This window comes from Apteryx rowi, unplaced genomic scaffold (genome assembly GCF_003343035.1).
Source record: "Apteryx rowi isolate R43461 unplaced genomic scaffold, aptRow1 scaffold_23, whole genome shotgun sequence".
Taxonomy (NCBI): Eukaryota; Metazoa; Chordata; class Aves; order Apterygiformes; family Apterygidae; genus Apteryx; species Apteryx rowi.
The window spans coordinates 2,719,356-2,736,578 of NW_020448641.1; the positions used below are offsets into that span (position 1 = coordinate 2,719,356).

General features: G+C 35.4%; 2 protein-coding genes and 1 long non-coding RNA gene across 8 annotated transcripts in view; 1 reads left to right on the forward strand and 2 right to left on the reverse strand.

Moving 5' to 3' along the window:
- The window catches only part of MKI67 (marker of proliferation Ki-67), a 25,061-nt gene extending 24,329 nt beyond the window's left edge, over positions 1–732 (reverse strand). The window contains exon 1 of the mRNA XM_026065638.1: positions 704–732. The gene's annotated coding sequence lies outside the window, so the exon portion shown is untranslated. The remainder of the gene's footprint in view (positions 1–703) is intronic.
- LOC112966016 lies at positions 42–17,215 on the forward strand. Its single transcript, XR_003253470.1, has 4 exons — positions 42–177; positions 1,788–1,897; positions 14,599–14,694; positions 17,111–17,215. It is a non-coding gene; the product is annotated as an uncharacterized LOC112966016 (long non-coding RNA).
- Positions 8,536–17,223, reverse strand: part of PTPRE (protein tyrosine phosphatase, receptor type E) — a 48,915-nt gene continuing 40,227 nt past the window's right edge. For all 6 annotated transcript variants that reach the window (XM_026065643.1, XM_026065642.1, XM_026065639.1 and 3 more), the window contains 2 exons: positions 13,333–13,468; positions 8,536–11,807 (listed from right to left, as the gene is read on the reverse strand). In XM_026065643.1, coding sequence (XP_025921428.1) covers positions 11,733–11,807; positions 13,333–13,468 — 211 coding nt within the window. In that variant the 3' untranslated portion in view covers positions 8,536–11,732. The remainder of the gene's footprint in view (positions 11,808–13,332; positions 13,469–17,223) is intronic.

Consider the following 17,223-nt stretch of genomic DNA (forward strand, 5'->3'; position numbering starts at 1 on the left):
CGGTAAAGTTTAAATGGCGCCTTCGCTTCCCCTCCCAACGGCTGCGGGGCTGAGGCTCTGCCCGGAGAGCGTTCCTCAGCGCCCCTCGGAGGGAGAGGCTGGGCACGGCTCTCCCGAGGCCCGGGCTTGCGCCTCCTTCACTACTAGGCTTCCCTGAGCCTCAGGAAAGCTCGTCAGGTCAGTAAAATAGGGCCAGAAGCGGATTATATCGCTTCAGTGTAACCCAGGCAGCTACTCTTTAAATTAATTTAGGCACTTATATCTGCTTGCTACACCAATCTTTTAGCAATTAAGATTAAAAGATTAAAAAATAAGATTAAAAATATCTTTTAGTCATAAAAAGGGGTTTTAAAGAGGGGAAAATAGGGAGCAAGGAGGGGAGGGAGAAAACAGCAAAAACATAACATTAACATAATCATAGTATGCTAAACCTGCTGTAATCAGCTAAATGGTTATCTTCAGTTTTGTAACAGAACTGATTCCTATTCTCCACCGCCTGCCTGGAATTCATTGCTGGGAGCTGAATCTGAGAATCTGTAAACTCAGAACAGGCAGAACCTGTAGTTCTCCGTATTTAAAGGTGTGTGCGGAGGGGGAGGCTTACGTTTTTGATGTCACTGCTCCTCTGTATGCTGCTAATCCTAAAGCGTTCCTATACTAGCTCCCTCTTGTGAAAATGCCAGATTCTAAGAGTTTCATTTACCTTATTTTTGCACTGTGTCCTAACTTCTGGACTACCATTTTCTTTATAAAATAAAGCCTGTCCAGCCTTCTCTGACATTTGCTAATAACAGGAAACACAAACTAAACGTTTTCTCCCTAGATAAGCAGGCTCTGCAATACAAGCAAGTCTACGTACAGCTTGAGTGAACACACAGAAGCCACAGATCATGACTTGATAGGCATGAGTTAGTATGTCTTCTAACAGAGATCCATATGAGAGGAAAAATCTTGGAAAATAAGTGGAGTTTCACAGCAATTGTTTATGCCTACCATACTACTAAAATGAGACCAAAACTTTTGGATAATGGTTTAGTTTGATTATTGAAAGCATACATTTTAGTACTTAATGTTTTCTAGAGAAATATGTATTTAAATATGTATCAGTATCTCTAATATATACAAGCATCGGGTTTTTTTACTTAGTTTCTAAGAGTCAGGTGAACACCATGGCATGATGCATGGACTAACCTGTGCCTTTAGTAAGTGTCAATGCTCCTATGGCAGTTTAATTATTAACAGTATACTTTAAATACATAAGGTTGTAAAGGTTTCTTACGTAATTTAAGTGAAATTCAGGATCTCTCTGCAGCAAGTTGTAAAGTCTTTTAGCATATGTTTATATAAATTTAAGAGTAAATCTCCAGTCAGTGAGATCAATCTCCTGGTATTAAAAATGAGAGAAGGCCCTATTTTGAAAATAGCCAAGGAGAGGAAGTTATTTCTAAGCCCTTTGGATATGGACTCAGATCAGAAAAGTTCTTCCAGATTGGAAGGCTGCTTAACTTTAGCCCTTTCCAGCACACACAAGATATATTAAAAAGAAAAAAAAGCAACTTTTTAAAAAGATATTTGTGCAGAAAAATGCACAGACTAAGACTGTGCTAAGGCTATATATTTTTAAACATTATATTCAGTTCTTTCTGTAGTTTGAACATACATATCAGCGGTCTGGGGCTACAAAAATATGGGCCCCAAATATTTCATTTTATTCTCCGGAGTCTGCCGTATGTGATGCATGAGACTAAGTTTTAAAAGCAAGCTACCTGTTTGCTGTCTGTTTGCAGATTCTTCCTGATGCCTAAAGGAGTCATGAAAAATCCTTGACTTCTATAGAAGAGATTGGGGGTGCTGCTGTTTTCACCTGCATCAAGCCATTTTAGGAAAGAGTGCTTAAGTAAGTAGAGAACAGAGAGATTTGCCAGGCTGTTCACGAAGGCTCTGCTGACTGAAGAGCCCTCCCCTCCCTGGCAGGCCAGTGTCGAGGGAAACAAGGAGCAAGACTGTTCTGTTGGCATCAGTTTGCTCAGCTGTCTGCAGCCTCTTTTTCAGGCAGTGGTTCCACAGAAACCTAAGCCAAACTAACCTCTGGCTGTTGCCAGAAGGATAATTGATGATCGTGGCAGGGCGGGGTGGGGAGTCAGAGGGAAAATAGGTTTTTGAATGTCTGACACTTCTTTTAAGTAGGTATGCAGTAGTGAGATATGGAATCTGGTGACCTTAACTCCAAGTTAACAAAGTTATGTGTGTACATGTTGTGGGGAAATAGATACAAAGGGAGAAAGGCCCTCTACAAGGTCATCCAATATTTTATGCTTCAGGGGATAAAATTTTAATATTCAGATCTTCCACAAAGCAGAACTTCTTTTGATATTATTACTTTTTTATTTAATCATCAAGTTTGTCTCATCTGTTTTTTTTATGTTGTATGGTGACTTTAGAGAACTCTAGATGTGATGGTTAGATATAAGCAGCTTTTTAAATGTCGCCTTTTCTTTTGAATTAAATTACTCTGAAATCCATTTTATAAGCTTTGGTATGGTTTTAACTTAGTTCAGAGTATTAAGTCATTAACTTATCATACTTTAAATTTGCTGCAATAGCTTTGTGCTACTGGACAATTAAGTATAAAACATTCAGAAGAATCAGAATTATAACGAGGGAAATCATTATCAAAAACCAGATGTTGAGGCCCAATCCTTCTTGGGTGTCTTTACAAGCATAGTTATTCCTGAACTATGTTCACTAAAGTGAACAGTTTATACCAGGAAAACTCTTTGAAAGCAAAAGTCATTCCAGTCTCTGCTAGTCCATCTAATCAAACTGAGCTGGACAGCAGAAGTGCAGTTTGGCTACTCTCACTGAATAGGCACTCAGCTAGTCTGTTACATTAACAAGGGCTTTGGTGATTCTGTAGGAAAAAAAAAATAGTATTTTGCTGTATGCCAATAATTTTATATTCGGGCATGATCATATAGTGGTGGATTAGTGCACTTACTACACAAAATCCTATCACATCCCTTGTGATAAATGTCTGCAAACACAGTAATACCTGCAAGAAAATGCAAATTATAAAGATTTTGTGTGGCTTTAAATCTGTCTTCAAGAGCAACAGTAGTCTCTTAAATAATGGATATACAAATATTTGCAAAAATAGATCTATAGGAGGGGAAGAACTGACATTTTCTTCATGATTTAAATTTTCTGTTAGAGTACTTTGTATCTGAACATTTAATTTACTAAGAATACAAGCCAGTAAATATATTTGTGTACAATATGAAGTAAAACTGTCAACTTTCAGAAGTGTGTTGAAAAATAGTTTTATATTTTAAATGAGTCCTTGAATGTCCTTGCCAGTTATTTAGACTTTTTATTTTTAACTCAGCTTAGTCAATCAAAAGGTAATTGAGAATAGATACTTCACTGATATCCACCAATGTGAATCTATGAGCTTTTTCAGGGCTTATTAATGGAAAACTGTGACACAGTAAGGCCTTTAATCATGGAAGCGTACTGGGGCTGAAGACTTGTGCCAAGAGTACACCTAAAAAAAATTTAAAAATTTAAAAAAAAGAGAGGAATTAATATCTTAACTCCTCATTTGAAGATCTTTGAGAGATCATTTGTTCTAGTTTCTAAGCAGGTGGTTTGCAAGTACTTGACTGATTAAAGCTTATTTCCCACAGATTTGTATTGTTATTTAACTAAAAGTCTAAAGCACAAGCACAGTTAAAGCTTTTCCTGGATTAGGACTTTTATAATGTACACAGACCTTAAAGTAAATAAGGCATGAAGTCAGACAGCAGCTTTAATATTAATGAAGGAGCATTGCCACTGACCAGGCCCCATTTTAGAAAACTGAATTGCCTTTGAAAATGCTAGCTGTCTGTCAATGTATTTGTAATTTGGCCAATGGATCCAGATGATAGCAGGGAAAATGAACAGAGACACAAACAGCACCATCACGGTAAGTTTGCTTCTAGAATAATCAAAACTAGAAATGTTCAGACAGAATTACACTTGTTAAGTGATGATTAAGCTACCAACTTGTAACAAAAAAGTGCTCATGTAGATGCAGTTAGCATAAATACAGTTGTACTATCATTACGTATCAGTTCTCAATTTGATTTTGTTTACGAACTTTTCTTAGGTACTCTGAAAAATACATGCTTTGGGCTATTGACCCTGTGTCAAGCAAAGTTTAGTAATTAAATAATTCATTTTATGATAAATCTCTGAAAATTTGTTTTGCAATCAACTCCCTTTCTTATAATGGTGCCCTATTACACCAACACATTACCGCACCTAAGATTGTTGAATGCTTGTATTCATAGCACAGAACCTGATTTTGACAATTTATTCCCATGTAGCAGGAATCTGCACAGGTTTGAACAAATTGGATATGTTTTACAAAATGGTTCATAGTAAATTCAAATTCAATAAATGCTTTGAAATAATCCTTGTCTCTTTCTTTTAAATGATAAAAGTACAGATTGTAACAAACTATCTAGGGAAAAAAACTGAAAGATCAAGCTTCTTCATATGATGTAAAGAACTAACAATTATTTTAAAGCAAAACTTCTGGCTTTCACTAAATCAAAGTTCATCTTGAAAACTAACTTTCTAATGGGCTGCTTTCACCTAAAGCCTTCTAAGTCACAAGAGATGATTGGGAAGCAAACTACACAATGTCATGATGAAATCTATCGATTTTGTTAAAATGTAAATGAATGGTTTGGAGTCTCTTATCAGGGATTGGGAACTTATTATTTCTATGGCTGTATAAGAGACTTGCATATTAAAAAGTTGCAGAACTGATCAGGTAATGCATATGAGCATACTGATCAGATAATAGCATGAGTGTACTGCTCACAAAAAATATATCACTGACAACTCTAGATACAAAAGCAGTGAAAATCCTCCAGTTTAGGAGCAAAATTCTTACGCCAGGAAATTTTGCCATTATAACAGATCAGTTTTTAATCTTATAGGTGACCAGAAGAGGCATTTTGCACAGCCCATTCAGTTCTTCATATCTGCTGTTTGTGTAAGAGTTAATGATTTGTACACTTGTTTACTGTGAATGGAATAAGACTCCACTGAGCTCTGTTTGCACAGACTGCTGACTGTTCTGCAAAAACCCACCTTTCTAACTAACAAAGGAGGAGAGCAATTCCATGTTGCTATTCCCTTAGAAATAGCTTGTATTTGATCCATAGGCCACCACACAGTTACCATAAAAAGAAAAGTTAACTAGAAAATATTTGCATATAATTTTGAAGAGGAATAATTTAAAATAATAATATATATAGGATAGATAGGGGCTGAGATAGTACTGGTGCTTCCAAGAAGGCAGGAACTTCTTTTGCACAGACCATCAGCAGGCCAGACAGTCATAAGCTGCTCACTGACTATTATGCTGAAATGTAGAAGACCTGGACCACACAGTCTATTCTACTCCACTGTTTCCTAACAAAAAGACCAATGCAGCCAAAAGCACAAATTGAGCTTCATAATCTGATACCACTGCAATTATGCCAAATAATTATTTTTCAAGCTCTTCAAGAACGACCCAGTATTGTTTTTCTTTGTATCTGTCTATCCAGCATGAAGTAGCTATATAGATCTTCATTTGTTCAGCTTCTGTTTGATGTTTATAAATACTCTGTGATATTCATGAAAACAATGGAATAATAGTTCAGTGGAAATAGCTGAAAGAAAAACTGACAATTTGTGAAAAGCACTTTGGAAAACTCTTCACCTGATAATCCGATTGTTAATTCTTATACTCTGTGCAAAGTAGCACAGCAAATGTATAAAAATCTGTAGATGAAAGCTGTTATTAAAATAATACCTAAATTACAATATAATCCTTTAATACATAATGTGAAAAAAAATGCACAGTGAAGTTAATTTGCTTGGAGAATTCTCAGATGCATTGAACAACTTCCATTATTAGGAAAGCTTAGCTTAGATTTGACATACATGCCCTATGCAGAAAAAAAAAACCTTTAATCTTGCTCATTCTACATTATTTAAATAGCCTATTAAAATAAATATTTGGGGGCAATCTACAATTAAGATTTGTTCTTTCTAAAAGTCCAATTTCTAAAAATGCAACTGTCTTCAGCACCACAAGTTGTAAAACACAAAACCATCATAAAGAAACACTAATGGTATTCAAATATTTATTTGTAATGTTCAGAAGTACAAAAAACATGTGCAGATTCTCATCAGATGAGACAAGAAAAGTTAATAGCTCAAGAAACACATAATGACAAAATTAGGTCTTAAATTTAATTAAATAAAATCTACATACATAAACAGGACTGCAAAAGTTACAGTTTTCATGTTTTCTGTATGGTTGTATTATTTCTGTATGCCAGTAGAGTCCTAGGATATTTGTTTCTCAACTGATTTCTCTAGATCTTTCATTAAAATGGGACTTTTTAAGAAAGCAGAGGGTATCTGTTGTGAGAAAAACATTTCCACTATTTATTTGAATCTTAATTATGCTGTCCCCTTCCCACTGAAATCCCTTCTTACTGGATGTTAGAATCAAATATGAAAAGAAAACTTCATTATCAATGCAGTATTTAAACAGCAGCATGTTAGCTACTTTAAAGAGATGAGGACCAAGTGATCCCAAGTCTTTTCTGCAGCTTTAGATTTGCTGTTAATAAAAACACTAACTGTGACCAGCTGTGTGGTTAGCAAAGATACTTTTTAATTGTTCATCTTTAATACAGAAATAGAACAAATAGAAGCACACTGAGATGAACACATTGAAAAAAATCATTCTTTTTGTCTCATAGCTTGTAATCCCTGTCACCTAACTTGAAAAATCGAAAGTGGTCCTATGATATTTCCAGACAGAAACTCATCACACTAGAAATTGTGCAGATCTGTAGTAATCAATAATTTTGGTTATTAATCAATTATTATCATTAACCAATGATTGATTAGGCAATAATAACTGATCAATATTTTTGAGAGTTTTCTATTTTATGAAACCACACAAAGGTATCTGTCTATTCCCATACAAAGCTAACTTTGGGCTCACAAGCTGTGCATCTCGCTACGTGCTTAAAGTATATATGATGCAATCACACAAATAATTTTATGGTTAATTTCTTAAAGGCTCTTGTGTATTTCAATGCAGTATGTCCCTGTATTTAAAAATCATCGGGCAAATTCTTGATCAGTAAATATATCTTTTCAAGAAAGCAGAGACATCTCTTTGAGATAATGATTGCAACTTTTTGAGAGCAGCACTTTAGTACAGTTATTCTTGGCAAACGTTGCTACAATTATTTCTGAATTGTTCAATTTCTTTTACAAAGAAGCATGATTACAAAGAAAAATGCTTTAATAGGTTAACATACAGTGCACAGGAGGGACATGCACAAAGTTCTTCCAACTTAAGTTTGGAAAAAATAATCAGAAAATTATCTACATTGTAAAACCAACCTCCCAAATGTTAGGCATCAGGAATACCAGATGAAACAGGGCTAAAGGGGTTAAACTCAATATTGCTTCATTAAATTGTATTTCACAAAGAATACTGATTTTCTTCCTAATCTCAATGATACTGGCTTGCCATTAGGATAGTAATCTTTCAGCATAGCTGTTTCTGGTTTACATAGGTACCCTGACACCTGTTAAAAGAGTAGGCCATCCTGATTATTCCTGGTACGTGAGGTCCAATACAAAGCCTGTTGAAATTAATGAAGAAATTGCTATTACTTAGAGTGGGCTTTTGATTAGTGAATAGTGACATAGTTAAAATTTAAGCTACTAATTTTTCTTGGTATAATACCATAGTGTATCACAATACTATTAAACTTACAGACAAAAGAACAGAGGTTTTGAGTCCTGTGAGTGGGGTTTCTCTATCCTCTCACCTCTTCCTGTTTGTAAAATCCAGCTCATGCAGAAAGCGAAACCCAATCCTGGGCTAATTCATCCCACGGAGTAACCTGCAAAGCAAAGCGGTGCAGGGTTGCCCCGCTCCTCCCCGCCTCTCTCCGAGGGAGCACAGCCCCACCCCAACCCCTTCTCCCACTTCTGCCCCACTCCGCTCTCGAGCCCTGCTGGAAGGAAGGAATGGAGGAAGGGCATGATCAAAGACAAAGCGTCTTTGTGCTAGGTGCTGTACAAATACACTGCAGGAGTAACAGTTGTTGAGGCACCGTAGGGTCAGAATTTCAATTATTAAATTTATACTTGTAAGGGAAGACTGCAATGAGACTGCTCATGTCATAAAGGTCTGTCATCTTACTTATTAATACAGTTTCGGTATGCTTAGCCTTCAAATTGCTATCATGAGTTTATATGCACTCGCACAATACTTCAGTTACGACATGAATCAGAATATTATTTCTGAAATAGCTGCAGATTATAAGTATTGAAAAATTATTTATCTAGATAATGGATTTCAACTCCTTTAGAATATTTAATTTAAATGAACACACAGTACAGGAATGAAATTAAAAGATTTAAAGAAAATAATACAGTTTGAGAATAAAACAAAGCTTTGTTCTTGCATCAGAATGTATTAGATCTTGCAATTTGCATATACAAATAATTCAGCAACATTCACTGGCATTAAAAACACAGCGAGATCAAATTATAAATGTAATAAAAGAAAATAATAATAGCTGAAACTGTATAATACATCCATATATTATAAAGATTTGACAAATTAAATACAATTTGGTTATACAGAAAAGTTTCAATAACTTTACATTGGAAAGGATGTTAGGGAAATGAAAACATTCAAAATATTGAACACAGGTGGTCAGGCTCATTTTAAAAGTTTAAAAAACTTATACATAAAAATACTCTAAAAAACACTGGTAATTACAGTATGCATTCTTCATTAAGGCCCAATTCAGCAAAGCACTTAAGGGACTGCTTCAGGAACAAAGAACCTACGGCACTTAAATACTTTGTGGCATAGAGATGTCGTAAAGCAAATGCTTAAATGCTTAGGTGAACTGGAACCTATCTTAACACACGAAAACAGACAGTCAAGTCACATAGTGACCAAAACCACATACAGATCAGAATGTACAATTTCTAATCACTATTTGGCATTTTAAAGTAATTCCATGCAACATAGGAAAATTTAAAAGAAAATTCATATAACTTTATCTAGATATAGCTCCTCAGGTATTAGGCTGCTGCAGTTAAGTACAACGGCCCATTGACTAAACACAAGAAGTGGAAAACAAGCATTTAAATTATTAAAAAAGTCATTACATAGCTATATTTATGAATTCTGAAATAAATTCTAGGTATTTCACTTTCCTCTTAGATATTTTAATATGGTTAGCAACTAAAACCAGAGTACCCATTTAGTATTTGTTCTTTCTGCTTCTCTCTCTTCTACGCGTTGTTTGATTGCACATTGCTGCCTCTGCCCTTCTGAGGGTCCCTTGCGGTAAAACCGGGGGGCACACGGAGCCCTGCTGCAGCTCATGCAGCTGTGGGGTTACGGATCTCCGCTGACCGCACACTGCATTGCCACTGAGCTGCAGAGGTTTGCTTGATGAGGCAACTCCTAATAAAAGCTTTTTTTTTTAATCCCTAAAACACGGACCCAAAAGGCTGTCCAGTAGACGTAAATTATTTTTTAAATGTAGGCCAAATGTTTGGAAAAATCCTAACTTTGGGATCTACTGGGACTATAAAATATACTTCCCTGAAAAACGTTGGAAATTTCTTTACATTATTTTCTATCGTCATCTAACACCTCTAATTCTCCCTGTTCTACAAATGATCATACTGAAAACCCCACCATATTGCTTTTCATATTTATTTGTTGGCTTTTTAAAATTTTATAAAATTTTAGCATGCAGTAGTAATGTAAGCTTACTTAGCATTCTCTTCTCTAGTCAATGTTTTCTGCATTGTGAGTGTAGCTTCTAACAGCAACTCGTAACAAATGTTTAGTCTTTAAACAATCTTTCTTCTTTAAGTGCATAATTTACTGTACAAATAAATAGAGAAGTGCATCCCGGGGAAGACAAGAAGCAGTAAGTGGCAGTGTTCAGAACAGTGTGCTTAGAAATTTCTGAACTGCACCTTTTCCATTCAGTCTGAAATGGAAGGAAAAGTATGAACGCCTTCCTCTTCCTTTGCGTTGTTACAAGGTATAATGCAATTTAGTATGAGATAGTGAAAATGGTCATGGGATAAAATAGTGCAAGAACAACAGTGAAGTGATCGGTGTAGGTTGCTTATTTTAAATAAGGCTTTTATGTTTGCATTGAAAAAACCCAACCAATTGGACAAGACAGAACTATTGCATATTAGTTATGTAATTAAAGTACATAGTCTCACACTTTGTGCTCATTAATTCATATAAGCATTTTAAAGAGCGGAAAAGATATATTTTTTTAAATTACTCAACATTCAGATGCCCTGTGATTTTTTGGATTTTCCAATCCCCAGAAAATCCTGTTCAGGACTATGATAAAGATTTTTAAAATTTATTCTACCAATTAGTTTATCAGTAGTACTTTCAGTAAAAATATATCTATATACATAGTCATATGCCCCTTTTAGATAAAGGAAGCACTCCTTTCTTGAAAGTTATATGGGGAGATTATTTTAAGAATATACATTTTAAAAGAGCTTTTTGCTACAATGTTTACTGCTAGCATTATACAGTTAGTAAAGTATTTTTCAAAATTTCAGCAAATACCGCTAATTATTCTGTTGATTCTAATCAAAAAATGATACTCTATCTTCACCTTATTCTCTTTCTCTTTTTCTCAAAGAATGGGGAAACTATGCACATGTATATAGAAGCTTTATATCAATTTTTGATAACGGCTATAAAGCCTCTTGAAGTAGACAAGTTCAGGTGCAGCAAAATATACTCTTCTGATATGCAAAATATTCTCAAAATAGTGGTAAACTCACATTATTGTACCTCTAAATTGATTTAAGCTGGTGTAATATTTAGGAAAGAACAAAATAAATGGACTTTGAAAACTATATTAAATCAAACAATTCAAATCTGTATTTATACTGATTATATCTTATTGACAGTAAGACTCAAAATAGAACCACCATCAACCTGGATGTTCTTCAAAACAAATTTTAAAAGCAGTTATGTTTTTTAGTTGGACTGTACTTTATTACGCATGAAGAGCCATATTCTGATACCTCTGTCATTAACAGCACTTCACTCAGTGAACAGTCTCTTGACCTTCAGTGGGACTATTTGTGGAATAAATTACACACAAGCATGAGCAGGTTATCAGAACGTGCCCCCAAACAAAGACTGTTTTCATGTGCCATTGACTTCAATGGAAAAAGGTTTATGGCCAAAATACATTTAGCTAAAACATATATACCACAATTCATTTTTCTAGTATGAAATGTAGATCAGCTATGTAAAGTTTCAAGAATTGGGAAATAACATTATTGATAAATATTTCTAAGGGGAAAAATGCAAAGAAATAAACCCTCAAGAATTAATTTACTGTTATTTAGAATAAAGATTCCTCTAACATCTTAGAATGATATACTGTATCTGAACATTATAATTTGCTTTTAAAGATATTTATATTTAAGAAAATTTTATACAGCAAATTCAACTTTTAGAGCAAACACAAGGTCATATTTACAGTAAGAGTCAACAATAAGAATGACATAAAATAAATTAACAGAATATACAACTATTTATACAGACAACTTAAAAAATAAGGCAGGGATTTTCATTTGAAATTAGCATAATCAGAAAATATGTCGATGAAATCTTGTACCACTCTGTAGCAGAATTCGTACTGTTCCTGAAAGACAATAAAAAGATATCAAAATGTGCTTTGGTTGCATAGTAGGATTACCTTGGAGAAAAATCCAAGTGGTAAATGCAACATGTTCTAACTTGGACCATTACAAACTTGTAACAACCACTGATCCAACTGAATCTCCAGTCAATTCACATTTCCTCATTTCTGATCACTGCACAAAAGATTTGTGTAGCAGCTGTCAAGCTTCCAAGTCTGCACGCTCCTCTCTCCACTGGCTGGTGGCTGGCCCTGTCCTTGCAGTAAGGCTTGCACCAAAGAGAGGAGAGCCGAGGACCTTGACATGGATTGCACACGCAGAGTTAAGGTTTTATCTGGCCCATGGCACATTTGACATGAAAGACCTCTCTCTGTCTCACAGGCAGTGAACTTTTTAATATGGGAATGATAACATCCCACTCTGGAAGAACCATTAACCTGCCAGCTGGGTATTCTTTTCAAAGTGGCGAGTTTCCCCTTCAGGAGTAGAAGTAGCTGAAGCCTAATCTCTATCTCCTCCCCATCCCTGGCTGATAGACTCACTGGGCTGCCCAGCCTCAACCTGTATTTTAATTTCTGAAATGGAGTTCCACTTGTAAACGCTGTCTGCGTGCATTATATTTATTCACTTCCTACACTAGCCCACTGGCTAATCCTCTGCATCCCAAAGGTGGGACTTCCACACATGCCTCGTATATGATTTGCTGGCCTACGAAACCCAAACAACATTGATAATAAATGAAACTGGCATCTGAATCCGCTCTGCTGGAAAGCAGAGTCTATCTGAAGCCTTTCCATAGGCTTTCTGCAGGCTCAGCTGGGAATATCTGTTGCAATTACACCTATAATTAGCATTATTAAATCACAGAGCCAGAACCCCAAAAGATACATATTTCATCCCTGTCTCACTGTGACTGCAGATAATCCCTTTTTTTCCCTGTCCATAGCATGAAAAAAATATCTCCCTGAAAAAAGTGTTTTGAGATAACTTTCTAAAGAAGTTTCTAACTGCTGAATGGAAGCTGCTATCAGACTAAAAATAAGAGCATTTTTACATGCTGTCCAAAAAGGTATGTCTCCAAGAAACTATGATGTTTACTGAATAAGGAAAAGTGTCTGCACCAAGCTTCACATATTATTTGTAGATGACTTTAAACAAGTCATTTTTCCCTTTCTGTGATGAACTGGAAGCCAATTTAAGCCTAGACATTTTTAACATAAGAGAAAACAACTGATACATAGCTTAAAAGGCATTTACACTTCATAGGTTTGTCATCAGCAAAACTCAGAAAGATTTTTTTTTTTTAAACCATCACCCATTCCTAAAAACCACAGAATGTTTAGTCAAGTTGTATTTTTAGAAACTGTACTGCAAAGTAAAAATACAGATTTCTGCTAATACTGTATACATACAGAGTCGTCATACATAATTTATTTCAACCTGCAAAAAGCTGCTTTGTTCTCCTCCCACAAGAATATTTACAAACACACACCCTTTGACAAAGATTCTTACTGCTAAATATCATACCAGTGTTTGCACCATATGTGGTCTTTGCAGTCTTAAGCTCTTCACAGCTTGAAATACATCTAAGAGCCCTTCAGCCTTTACTCGTTCCAGAATATTGCTGAGTGCTATGAATGTACCTGTTCTTCCAGCGCCAGCACTGCAACAGAAACATATTTGCTTGACATATTGTAGGATAAAAAAAGGTAAAAAAGAGAAATAATAGTGATATAGAATACCTGAATACTACTATTGGCCAACTTTCTCCTCATTTTTTGCAATTATTTTAATCGCCCCAGCTTTGCTAGAGAGGAGCCAGAATTAATCAGAATTAATTCTGAGTCAAGTTGGAAACAGTAAAGGCCCATTACTCACAGCTTGTATACTCAAGTGAGAGATTCCAGAGCTGGCTGAGATAACACAAAGTATAAGCCAAAGTCTGAAAGACTCAGATGATGAACTGGCAAAGTTTCTTCTTTAAAGCTAAATTAATCTTCAACAACAACAACAACAAACTTCTGGTGCTCTCGCACTCTGCTTTTCGTTTTACTCTTAATGTGACAGGAGGCAAAATTTGGTTATAACACAGAGATGTGCTGTGTGATCAAACCCACACATTTCAAGACATGATTTATATTTATTCTTCATGGACGGATATGAAAGGATTTTATCATTATTATTCCAAAGTTATTGATGGAAAATGTCATATCCAACTATCATGATTTTAATGACTGTTGTGAATGAAACCATTTCTTCTCAAACAGATGTATTAATATATGGACAAACTAAAACAAGATTACATATGAGACTATACTAAATATAAGAAACTAAAGACAACTATTCGGCCTCTAACTTACTTGACTATGACAAGAAGTCTGATATATTTGTGTTTAGTATGTTTGACTCAATATATTTTGTCCTTACATCTGTTTGAGATCATGAATCTGCAGAAGCAAATAACTGTTATCTCATTTATTATGCCTAATATCATAGCCAGAAAAAAGTTTGCTTTCTCTCTCCTAATCACACTTTTGTTGGTATGGACCAACAAAACGGTGGCTGTGCACTGGTAGGCAAATAGCTTTGATAGAGAATAGTTATTAAAAACAGGATGGAATTGGGAATTTGGTAATCAGTGGTAAGACAAAGTGAAAGGTTCACTGGATTGCTGAACATGGATAAACACAAAATAATTTATTAAATTTAAACTTTTAATGTGTTTTAATCATTCATAAGCAGACGAATCATAATAACAGGTCATTGCTTCTACCTCATTTCCATCAAATACAGAAAAACCTTCTAATGAGTGTGGCCTTATGAAAAGATTAAGTGCAAATGCATGTATCCTCAGCTGGATACATAAGAAGCCTGGGGAAAAATGAACAGGTAAGATGTATTGGATGCTTTATTCCCTTCAGACAGTTACTTTTATCAGATTAAAGACAAATGCAACATTTAAAAAGATTCAGATTTACTTGTAATTAGCTAATCTCTAGTAACCATCTCAAAATCCTGCGAGTGATGCATTTTGGAATAAGTTCACAGCTGCAAAAAGATGGGGAAATAAAGATATAAAGTACAGGTGTATTTGTAAACTGGTACACTTATATCATTACACATGGTGCTTATTCACTTGTGTGTAGAAGAGGCAGATATACGTTGCTTTCAACTCCATTTTTTATACTTTTATGTATTTAAGAATTTTTAGTATAGATGCATGGAAAACTAAACTGCATTTGAAATACAGAAGAGTACATGTTGTCTCATTGGAACACAGCACTCTTCTTACTCACTACTCTTTCTGCAATCCTTCTCCCTCCCCTTTTTTTTTTTTTAAAGAAAGACAACTTCTTTAAATGTGACTCTCAGCACTTCCTTTCCTGAGACTGAAAATTCAAAGCAAAGCACGGTCAGAAAGAGCAGAGACGAGTCAAAAGAGAAAAGCAGTCAGGATCTTCAAACATCCCAGCAGTCCTGTGTAGTTTATTCAGGAGTGCTGAAAGGCAGAGACCATGACAGGAGGAAAAGCTTAGGTACACAGAAAGCAGCTAGAGACACACGCTGGAAGAGAAGGGAGTTAGAATTCGGATTGCCGTTGCGTTCTGCTGGCAACCCAGTTAGCAAAACCTCCACACTACTTCAAGGTTTATCTTTCTTCTACAGAACAACTATCTTTGTGAGTGGTTCCTTAAACCATTCCTAAACAGTAGGAAAAAAATGAATAGAAGTTTTCAATGTTCATGTGACCTTGTGAAAAATCGGTCTTAGACTTGAAATGTGCTTACTTATTAATAAATTTATATTCATTTATTTTTGAAGACCCTGGCATGACTTCAAATAACTTTCAAAAACTGGCATGTACAGGCTGTACAACTAAGGATGGGAGAGAATTCTAAACGTTAACAGTCCTGGAACATATCTGTTGTGTGGTTTGGGTTTTTATTTTCTTGGTTAATCATTTTAAGAATCATTGGAGTAAAAAAAAAAAAAAAAAAAAAAAGGGGGGGGGGTGGGGGGCAAGGAAAAGTCCACCCCAAAAGATACTGGGAATTTGACCTCTGTGTAGTGCCAACAGGAAATAATGATCCTCCAAAAAACAGTTTAACTTGTGCAACATGCCCAAGAAGAAAAGATTTAAAGGGTCAGTCTGTACCATGAATTAAATAATCAGTTTTAAGGGCAATTAGAGACAAAACTGATTATTTTTTATGTTGTGGTTGAGCCTGCGAACTTCAATCACAAGACGCATCCTATTGCACTAGGTATTATACGAACAGAGACGTGGCCTTTGTAAACTTCTATGCTAGGTAAAAGCAGGTCGGAGTCAGTCAGCCTGTGTTTTAGAATGGTTCCAAGTAATCCATATCGGTAAAGAAGTTCACGCCAAAGGGTGATCTCCTGAGGTTAGCAACTGCTTGTTTAAACACGGAAACGTCTCTTCTGGGCACTCTGAAACCCCTGTGACATTGTTACCGGGAACTGTGATTCTTTCGATTATTTGTAGGGAGATGGCAGTAAACAGACTGTTGCTAAAGTCATGATCAGAAAAAAGGAACAAAAGGATTTCATTGATTTATACGAAATACAATATTTTAAAAGCAAGGTATGATTTTTCAATTAGGAAAAGGCATAATACTGGTTTCATTTTTTAAGTCAGCAGATGTAGTACAAAAAGGGAAAAAGATTAATTTAAATGACTAATAACCCATCCACCAAATCTTGAAAAATATCATTTGAAAAAACACAGGAAAAGCCCAATACGTATTTATATATTTTTAAAAGAACTAAAAGAGATGTTTCAATAAAAAAGGACAGTTTGGAAAAAAATGAAAACTTGCCAGATGACAAAGATATATTCCAGTCATAAATTATCAAGTCATTTGCAAGCTACCTTTTAACATTAATTTAAACATCATTTTATCTGCCCTCCCAACTCCTCCTTCTATCTGCTTTTAAGGTCACAGGTAGATTTTGCCTTCAGCTTAGATTAGGGACACATTTTATTCTCCTGATAATTTGCAGAAAAACAACAGCATTTTCATCCGGATAGAACACTTGAGCACTATATTGGTGGGATGTATTTAGACATCACTTCTATAATCCTATCGCATTATTCTCCTAATCACAGTGTTTAATAAGCTCAGGTGCAAGACTACAGTTCCCCAAGTAACGAAGGCACTTGTTTATTCTCTACCCATTAAGGTACCGATGCTTAACGAAGTAATTTAGCAAAAGTTGAGTCATAAATCCTTTACCTAATCCTAATTTATGTTTTTTTTATTGTTTGTTTGTTACTAAAAAGGAGGCCATCTATGCCCTCAAAAAAGAAAACCGCCACGACAGCAACCAGCCTGGAGAAAAGGGGCGACGCAGTAACTCAGCTGGCTGCAGGCAGGAAGGAGGGGAGCCTCACTC